Genomic DNA, 10,796 nt, shown 5'->3' on the forward strand with positions numbered 1-10,796 from the left:
TGGGAAATTAGATATTTTATGAATTTTCCATCGGGCCTAGGCCCAATTAATTTTCTGGGACAGGAAGTGATTGTTTTTGTGCCTTTGTACTAGGCCAATGCTAAGCCTGGGCCACTACAACAAAAGGAGGTAAAACCGGCATTTGCGTTCTTCTTTCATCGGCGCTATGTAAGAGTTAAAACCGACGAATATTTTACTATATATAATTTTTTTAAAAAAAAAACCCTAGTTGTCTCTCTCACTCTCCCCACCCCGTCTCTCTGTCTCTCTCTCGCGCAGTCACGCCCTATGCCTCTCTCTCTCTCTCTCTCTCTCTCACGCGCGCGCGCATATGAAAGCTCAAGTGGACCCTACCATAAGATACAGTGAGGACTGAGCACCCACGGCTGAAAACTTCTTGAGGTTATAGAAGTTTTACACCGAGCTGCTATTTGTGTTTTCCCTTCATTTAAGTCCATGTAACTTTATTAGTAGGTTGAATGGCAAATAAACATAATGGTATTCCGCTGTTTCCTATGGTGTGGTCTGCTTAAGCTTTGTAAATGTTGTTAGGGATTGTATTGCATAATCATGGATCTAAGATAGCAATCCAAGAGTACTAACTAAACACAAAAGAACACAAAATTTTAACGTGGAAAACTCTTTTCGGAAAAAAAAAACCACGGCACAAAGCGACAAAAATTTACTACGAAAGCATAAATCACAAAGAGAAAGGACTTACCTGATTCGAACAACCTTGAATCCCATCCTTTGCTACACCATTCGAAACCCCTAGAACTATTTAGAAACCATCAGAATAGTTTAGAAAACCTTGGAATATCTTAAAATATCTCTACGAGCACTCTAGGAACTCTTATTTATAGTTGGGAAACTTTAACTTTCGCAACGACTTGGAATAATCCGGAAATCGTCTTAAATTTACGCAGTTTGCGTACAATCTGCGTAACCTCTGACTAGTCGAACCCAAGCTTAGGCTAGTCGAAGGGCACTTTGACTTAGTCAAACTTATCCTCCGACTGGTCAAATTTCTCAGAAGTTCCAAAATAAATTGTTGCTAGATTTTCACTCGAACTTTTTCGGGCTAGTCGAATTTCCTAAGATTTAAGATATCTGTTAACAACAAATGCTTCATTTTTATTTTATTTTTGCTAATGCCTTAAAATGATATAGGAAAATGGACGGTACATCACGGTGGGCCCCACGTAATCCAATCATCAGGATTATGGGTGTACCATCCAAATGCCATGACATGGTGCTATGTCTACCCATGTCTACCTAATTGGGAGAAGCCACGTTTGTCCACTTGTCAGGTGGGCCACAAACCACTAAAAAGTGGGGGAATGAAATTTGTGATTGTAAAAATATCCATTGATTGGAGATGAAAAGGAAGACCTGAAATTTTGTAAACTGTTTGTTTCTAATATCATGGCCTAATACAGCCGATCTAAAACTCAAGTTGGCCACATCATAGGGAATTATTGGGTTGTGGACCCCACCATTAAGAACCTTTCAGATTGTGTGTGGCGTTCACCATATTTTATATGTGCCATCTAATCCATTCAGAAAATGTGCCTCCTCTAGGATGAATGGTAAACCCAAAGATTCAGTCATTCCAAAAGTCAGAAGGGTCACATTGTGATTTTTAGAGGTTTTAGGCATGATTTTTTTTTTTGTTCCATGGTGTAGCCAGCTAAGCGTTGGATCAGCCTGATTTTTTGGTTGCCAAGGGGACATGAGGGTGGGCACATGATGGATGGATCGGATGTCTTGCAAGCATCACGGTGGGCCCCAAACATCGCATTGTAAGATCTGGCCTCCAACCAAGTGTGTTTCGTCAATTCTCCCAAGGAGAAATGGGTCTATCATTTGGGAAAATCAATCCCATTTTATGGAATTCAAAGCCAATGAAAAGTGAATCTGCATCAAATGCTAACCAATGTATTCGATGTGCTCTCTCTATATGGCTCAATGTTGTCTCAATCCCATTCCTGGTTAACTTTGGTCTTTGATTTTTGCTCCGATTGTTGAAAAAATCCATTGGGAACATGGTAGTATGTTATACTAGGCTGTCTAAGTGACAAGGAAAACTTTCTCTTGCTGGATGTAATAGCACTGACTGCTTGTATTAATTATTTCACCATTGTGGTGGATTTTTATTTTCTTATTGATGCATACATATGGTTCCTGAGATCAAGACACATTTAAAATGATAAAATAAAAAAGGCTAATATATAAGAGTTTCATGCCTGATATAGATAAAGGAGAGTTTGATACATAGAAGCATTGTTTGTTTGGTAAGATGACCAGAAAACCTTTTTCTTAAGGAAATATAACATGAGTTGTCGACTTTAGTATGCTTAGACATTTATGGTCATTTAAATGTTAAAACCTACCATAACAAGGAATATTTTATGACCTTTATTGATGATTTTCTAGATATATTGTATTTAATTAGTAAAGCTGGTAGATATTACAGTGTGTGCGCATTATCTATGTACCATTTCTAATTGTCTTACTTTGTAAACCTTGCTAATACCAATAAAACTATCTAATTACCAAAAAATTAAGAGACCTAAAAATCTTCGTGAAGTAAAAAATCAGTTAGGAAGAATTATCGAAGTTCTTAAAATTATTGTGGAGGTTAATTCACTTATAATGAATTCAATGAATTCTACAAAACTAGGTTGTAAATGAGTGTTAAAAAAGTAGCTTAAACCAGATGATTTTTATAGACAAATTGAAAGCTAAACCAGTAGCAAAGGACTTCACCTAAAAAGAGGATATAAATTATGTGGACACATTTTCTCTTGTTGCAAAGTTTATATCTATTATAATAATCTTAGTTATAGTTGTCCGCTTATAACTTTTTAATGGGAGTTAAATTTGCTTTTTTAAATGGGGAACTATATGTATGAGCAACTATATTTGCAAGAAATCGAAAGGTAAAGTATATGTTGAGCAGCTCGAAGGCTTCATTATAAATGCATTAAGAAGATAATATATGTAAGTCAAAAAAATCTTATATAATTTAAAACAGTTATCAAGAAAATGGTATTTGACATTCCATAGATAATCCTTGAATTAGGTTATACAAAGAACAAACTAGATCATTGTATATACACACTTTGAAGAGTGGGAATGGATGTAATATTTATCTTACTGTTAGTCAGAAGTGACTTAGAAATGATTTAAAAGTTAAAGTTGTTGTTGGAGTTCCCGCTCCTATCTCACACCACTATGGTGTAATCCCGAGCCACAACAAATCTACATCATCCCTAAGTAATAGAAATTTGGATATAACACCAACACTAATCTGCACGCTTTGCGGAAGCACGTTCAATGAAGATAGAACGATCACAATAAATAAAATAACCAAATAATTAAGCAAGTAAACACAAAACACATGATATTTTATGTGGAAAGCCCTTCGGGGAAAAAATTACGCCATAAAACAACAAAGATTCACTATAATCAAAACCTTAAAGTTCACACCACTCACCTTCTTCGATTATAGGATCACCCGATATTTCATTGTTATTCGCACTTGGGAAAAACTTAGCCTCTTAAGAAAATCCATTCTTAAGCCCTAACAAGTGTTTCAAACTTTATCACCTCATAATGCCTTTAGAGAGAAAATACTCGTTACAATTAAGCCCTAATTACAATCGGACTTAAATATCCTAATTTGCGTTAATCTGCATAAACCGTCGATCAGACTGAATGAAACCTTTGGTTGGATCGAAACAAACCGACTCACACTCTTCGGTCGAACCGAAAACGTGCAAATCTACACAGCATGTAAATTGAAAATCCATTCCTAATTTGGTTGGACCAAAGATATTCTAGTTGAACTGAAATAGGGCTTCTCTGTACTATCAAATTAGCAGAATCCAAGGCATCTCTCACAATAGTTGTAAATAAATTCTAAGTTTGATTTGAAAGATTTAAGAGAAACAGTACATTTTCTAGGTATTAAAATAATTAGAGATTGAAAATCTCAAACATTATGTATGAGTTAAGAGATATATCTTGAAACAATACTAATGTTTAGAATAGAAAACTATAAATTGCTGTACATTTAGGTAGAGAAAAAGATTGATATTATATGGAAATGATTATTCAAAGATAGGATGAGAAAGTTTATATGTTCCAAGTAGTGGCCAAATTGATGTATACTATGTTGTGTATAAAGTTGGATCTCAACTATGCGATTAAGTTATGCTGATCTAAAGCATTGGTAGCTTGAAAAGGATATATATATATAAAGGTATATTGTATTTGAAGTTACGTTTTTAAGTAGATAACCTTAAGGTTTTAGGTTATTTGGATGCAAATTTTGTTGCCATAAGGATGATAGCAAGTCCACCTCAGGTCATGTTTTTTTCTTTAAATGCGATGTTGTTTCTCAGTATAATCAGAAATATGAATTTACTACCAGGTATACTCAGGAGGCTGAGTTGACTACGTGTAGTGTAGCTTTTATTTTTGCCATCTAGATAAAATACTTCATAAATGACACGAGGATAGATATAGCAAACAAATCAATTCACACTTTGTGAATAACTTGCCTTCACCTGATAATATGATTGCTGATTTATTGAATGAAGCCGTAAGTGTAAAATTGTAAATTGTTTGCAAAGCATGTAGATCTATTGAGGATTGAGGGTGAAAATACGAAAGCACTTGAAAAGGCGAAAGAACTTGGAAAGGTGAAGTTATGAACAATATAACAGCAGGAACGAAGACACTCATGACAAGAATACATACATAAATGATAAATCCGTGAATAGTGAGAGTAAAACCTTATGGCATATTCGGACTTCCAGACTAAGTGAAAGATATTGGATCAATGGCTATGAGGCATTCTTCATTGTAACTGTTCGTAGTAAAGATATCCGGTAATCCCAACATCAGTTTATTAATCAAGCTTCTAATCACTTTTTTTTCGTATTATAATTAATATTAATATTATTTATTCTCAAAACCATTTTTTGAACAATTAAAAATATAGATTAAGAAGAAGACTAATGTTACCCAAATTAAAGGGCTGTTTCTAACCTTGTGAGGGTTAATGATTCAACTGTTAGAAGGTAGATTGGAATTTATAAGAGGGTATTATCAACCCCATTGAAAGAGGCAACAAGAAATAAAGAAATCACATATGGTCATGAACAGCACTATCACATTGCAGTATCCAATCTCACAACAATCCCCTCTTCTTTTAGGGCGATGCGCGACAGTCCGATCTTGCAATTTTTCAAATCACAACAAAGTCAAGATCATACATCTAGTGTCACAATCACATTAGGGTCTGCTAGATGGGCTCTTACATTAGACAAAAAGACGCCATCTCAACCGTTGGATCAGACCGACGGGAGCTATCTCAATGTCTGTATAACAAGATTCAACATCGTTAGCAATGGAACTGATTGAAAAACCTTCAATTGTCGAAGGAATTCTCTACCAAAACATAGGAAAAACAAAGCAATTACATTTCATTCACGTTCTTAATGTCATCTACGTCCAAGAAATGGCGATCGGGCTCCGGACAACATGCTTACCATCTGACCATTCAAGGCGTGCAAAGCTCGTACCCAGCGACACGGATTGCACCGAAGAGAAGCTCACCGTATAGACCTTCTTCTCATTCTCCTCACTGAAACTCAATTCTTCAGGTTCTACCACTATCTTAACAGACTCTGAAGGCGGAACCACTGAAACCTTATACGTCGCCGGCGCTCCGACATTCGTCAGAGTCCGCCGGTACTTCAATGTACTCACTCCATCGCCGGCATTGGTAAACGGAACGGCGAAAGACGGGTAATTGAGATCGGCGACGAGGTATTTCTCATCATCATTACAGGTGAAGTTAGTTTTGGACAGTGAGCTAATTTGCGCATGGGTGTAGTTTAAGGCACAAAGGAAATTAAGGTAATCGGTAGTAGAGATGTCATAAATCAGGCCAGGATCAAGGGCTTTTGGTGGGTCCACGTGGCCTGCTCCGTGATCGAACGGTGTGGATGGTTTTCCAGTTGCTACATCCTGTAGCATCTGGCCATTTTTGTAGACTGTGTAGGCAGTGGTCATGAGGGCGGAGCGTACGGCAGCTGGGCTCCACCTTGGGTGAGCGCCTTTGATGAGAGCGGCGAGCCCGCTCACGTGCGGGCACGACATCGATGTACCGGAAATGATGTTGAACGGTACACGTCTGCTGTCCACGGGCAGCCCGGTGGGGCCCACGTTCCCGGACCAGCCGGCAAGGATGTTGACGCCGGGAGCGATCAGATCGGGCTTGAGGATCTGCGGCGTGATTGCGTTGGGTCCGCGGGAGGAGAATGCGGATACGATCGGCGATGGTTGGATCCCGACCTTGGTGCCCCCAAAGAGGATCGTGGCCGTCGGATTGGAGTCGGTGAAGATGTAATCCTTGATCACGTCGCCGGTCCGTTGGCCAACCCCCGTGGCCGGCAGCAGGTGCGCGTCAGCCACCAGTTCTTCCTTGTTCGCCGCCGTATTGGCCAGGATCATGCCAAATCCACCGGCGTCTCTCACCGCGTATCCCTTTTGGACCCTTGGATTGATCCCACGCTCACATAACACGATCTTTCCGGCCACTTTATCCGGAATCAACGTCCCTACCATGCACAGATTCCCGCTCGTCATATTCGTCGCGTTACCTGCATAGATCAACGGCAGAGATTTCTCCGGAAGGGGCTTCCCGCTGTAAAGCGACGCGCCAGAGAAATTCTTCCCATTCCCCAGTCTAACGTACGCCGGGAAGTCACGGTCCAACGTCCCGGCACCGACGGTGGTGATCCACGGAGCGACATTGGAGAGAGTATACTGGTTGGGTCCGGCATTGCCCGCCGAGCAGGAGACGAAGATCCCTCTCTGCATCGCCGAGAACGCGCCGATCGCGACGCTGTCCCTGTAATAATCGGCATTGCTCCCGCCGAGCGAGAGCGACATGACGTCTACTCCGTCGCCGATCGCTGTCTCCATCGCCGCCAGTATGTCGGAGCTAAAGCATCCGCCCATCCAACAGACCTTGTACGCCGCGACGCGTGCCCTAGCCGCCATCCCGCGAGCCGTGCCGACCGCGTAGCCAAAGAGGCTGGCGTCGGACACGGCTGCGCCGGCTGCCGTCGTGGCGGTGTGGGTCCCGTGCCCGTCATCGTCCCGCGGCGATCTAGACTCCTTGGATTGATCGACCGGGCCGAAGTTCGCTTCGTATCCCCTCGCGAAGAACCTCGCGCCGATCAGCTTCCGATTGCAGCTCGTAGCCGGCTTGAAGTTCGTCCCTTCCTCGCACTCGCCTTTCCAGCCAGGCGGGACGGGCCCGAGCCCGGTGTCGTCGAAGCTCTTGCTCTCGGGCCAGACGCCCGTGTCAAGGACGCCGATCACGATATCGGCGTCCGAGTCGGACTCCGGCTGGAACGCGGCCGAGTTGTCTAGACCTAGGAACTCGGGCGTACGAGTCGTGTGGAGCTCGTATCTTAGCTCTGGAAGGACGGAGAGGATCCCTTCTTGGGTTTCAAGTGCTCGGGCTTCTTCCTCAGTGAGCCGAGCGGAGAAGCCGTGGATGATGGTTTCGTAGGTGTAGATGATCTTGGCCGAATCGGAGACTGAGTTCAAGGACGAGTCGTACCAGAGCTGGGGTTGAGTGAATCTCGATGGCATTGAGGATTTGGACGTGTGGACGATGTATGTCTTCTTCTCCAATGCATTTGCTGATTTGCATGTGAGAAGACAGCAGAGTAGGAAGAGTACTGAAAATCTCATTCTCTCCATTTTCTTCTTCCTTCTTCCTCAGTTTCTTCTCTGTGGAGATGCAGTTTTGTACGAGGTGGGAAGGCGTACACACGTGTAAGCCGCATGCAATTGCGCGTGGCACACGTATGGGAGGCCGAGGTTTATTAAAATGGAACGGTCCAAAATATGGGCGGGTATGTCATGAACCGCAAATTACGGACGCGGAGAAATTCCTGTAATCCAAACATGTGTGATCCACCTGAGATTTGGATCTGCCTCGATTTACATCTGATTCCCTAAAATAATCTCAAAATGTGGATGGACAGTGTGGATAAAACAAATACATCATGGTGGGGCCTACAGAGCTTTTCTAGCACCGAGCTCGGTACTGGAGAGGTCACTACCGAAACCGAGTCCCTGCCTCCCCATCTGGTGTAACGTCTATTTCAAGTTTAAAAATGGAAAATATCCAACGGCCCTGTTTTTACAAGAGGCATCGAATCAATGTTGAGGATTGTTCAACCAATCCGATTTATGGGTTTATGCTGTACATTTATTGGACGGCTGAAAATGGAAAATATCCAAACGTCCTGCTTCAAAAAGCAAGGGCCCACCAATCGGTTGTTAGGATTGGTGAACTGAGCGCACCCAGCTTAGCAACGGTAGGTAAGGTAAGTGGGACTTGAAGCGTGGATCATTCTTTCTTGAGATGTCTTCTGGCCGAAACCTGATTTTAGGCAGGTTTGAAATTCTGAATAACCCCACCTCTCAACCCCTATCCAAAATTTTAGGAATTGGAATCCCTCTCTAACGGTCATATTTTTTTTCAAATTAACGAGGAGAAATGCTTGAGTGGATGAGTTATGGTGTTTTTTCAAATTAACGAGGAGAAATGCTTGAGTGGATGAGTTATGGTGCTCCTCGTTGCATTGAAACACTTGGCTCAACACATGGATCTAGACTGTTCATTAGGATGACCGCACATTTCATTCGCTACCGTGGAAATAACATTAATCCGGCCAACATTAACCATTTGATCAATTTGGTCCATCTATTCGGTAGGTCCCATCATGGATTGTTTATGATTAAAAAGAACCACTTTTGTTTGGCAACCGTGGGTATCATCAAAAGGGATGCTGATTCATAGAAAGCCATTTGCCTAGAAGTTTCTGAGCTGGGAAGGTAGGGGGGCCATCGTGATGAGAAATCCAACCTGTCCAATCGTTTTGTGAGCTCATTTTTGGGCATGTGACAAAAAACCAGCCAGATCCAAAACTTAAATTGGCCACACGAGAGGAAAAGGTATGGATTGAGCAACCACCATTGAAACATTCATATGGCCACAAAAGTTTTGTATCAGGCTAATATTTTGTGTTTTCAGTTATTCTCAGTTGGAATGACCTTATAGACGGTTTGGATGGCATAAAAACATCAAGGTGGAGCCTAGAAGGTTTTAATAGTAAACATTTCTTTCATTATTTTTCCTCATGTGTGGCCCACTCGAGTCTTTGATGTGACTCATTTTTTGTTGAATGTCCTAAAATGAGCTCGCAAAATGGATGGATGGGGTGGATTTCTCAAAAACATCATGTTGTGCCCCCCACCTAACTTCCTAGTACAAGAACTTCCTACCAAAGGCTCTATAAAATAAATTGGCATTTCAGACCAATTGATTAGACCATTTAAGTAAACTTATATATCTAAGATCATTATAACTTTCTAATGATCTTAGAGTAGAGATAGCACCATTTTTTAAGATAGCAATACATGCCTTCTCTATATTTATAAAAATTAGATTGCTAAACACTAGTTCTAAATTTCGCAGATAATTCAAGTAGGCAAACACACTTGGATAAAATAAATACACGAGAAAAACAAATCTTAATTTTGTATTTAAATTCTTTAAGTAATTAAAATTCAAATAAAAAACTGAAGTACCTAATGATCATTTCAATGAGAACTATTAAAGTATGTATATTAATTTTGAATTATTATTTAGATAGCAAGTGAAAATTTCATATTTCTCTCACAAAATTCACCTAATTTACTATGTCACAGTCAAATTATTAAAAAGAATGATGACTACTTGGTAAAATTCATCTTTTTCCTTATCATCTAAACAACATAAATTGTCACATCAAAGTAAAATCCTTTTTATTTATGATTATTTAATGACGAATACATGGTTTCCAAAGGCCTTATATTTTTTAATTCAAACATTGGGATGATACGATAGATCTTGAAGATCAGTAATATGTAGAGCCATATCTTGCAAGCAAATGTGGTTGGTAGTGTATTCATCTTATCCATTTATTTAGTTATCCTATCATAAAATACACTTGGATAAAATGATTCTACTTGACAAATCGGTAGATCTTAAAATAATTATTGGAATGAAAAATGATTACCAAATAAATATTCAATTATAAATTTTGAGGAAAAAGGCTAATAAGATTGTCTTACATGTGTAATGGCTTGCGACATAAGCCACTAGTGATATGGCTCAATAGATGGATGGACTCGATCGATATAATTAATAAATTATCGTGTGTTGCCAAGAAATAACTTTGTCATATTTTAGTGCTTCAAATTTTACTGTATTGATCTTCCTCTAACACATAGTCATCGAAGATTAAATGTTTGATACCACTAACATTGAAATAATAAGTCTAGAATGACTCATAATAAAGTTCAATGGTCCAACTAAGACAATGTTGAAGATAAACATTCTGATTACGCTAATGTTGAAGATGAATGTATTAGTTAGATTGTAGTTTATAATGAATAATTAAATTAGGCGTTAATGAAAACATGAGTGATTACACATGATGGATGGGGACTAGAACATACACTTCATGAAGATAAATGGAGACTAGACATAAAACTCATGTTGTTAATCTTGATATTGATCATTTTGGAGTGTTTATCTTTGATATTAATGGAATTATACCATTATTCTTTAAAATTTACCTAATCAAATTGTTCTACTACAATGTCAACTTAATTCAACCATTCTTCTTCCATGTAGGCTACATATGAGCTTA

General features: G+C 39.8%; 1 protein-coding gene across 1 annotated transcript; it reads right to left on the reverse strand.

The window, feature by feature from the left end:
- Positions 1-5,429: 5,429 nt before the first annotated feature.
- Positions 5,430-7,850, reverse strand: LOC131229309 (subtilisin-like protease SBT1.7). Its single transcript, XM_058225231.1, has one exon. The coding sequence runs from the start codon at positions 7,789-7,791 to the stop codon at positions 5,518-5,520; it is 2,274 nt and encodes a 757-aa protein (XP_058081214.1). The 5' UTR covers positions 7,792-7,850; the 3' UTR covers positions 5,430-5,517.
- Between the last annotated feature and the right edge of the window lie 2,946 nt (positions 7,851-10,796).

Source organism: Magnolia sinica, chromosome 16 (genome assembly GCF_029962835.1).
Source record: "Magnolia sinica isolate HGM2019 chromosome 16, MsV1, whole genome shotgun sequence".
NCBI classification, from domain to species: Eukaryota; Viridiplantae; Streptophyta; class Magnoliopsida; order Magnoliales; family Magnoliaceae; genus Magnolia; species Magnolia sinica.

Excerpts from the sequence above, each read along its gene's own strand:
- LOC131229309 (XM_058225231.1), bottom strand. The coding sequence starts at position 7,791 with ATGGAGAGAATGAGATTTTCAGTACTCTTCCTACTCTGCTGTCTTCTC.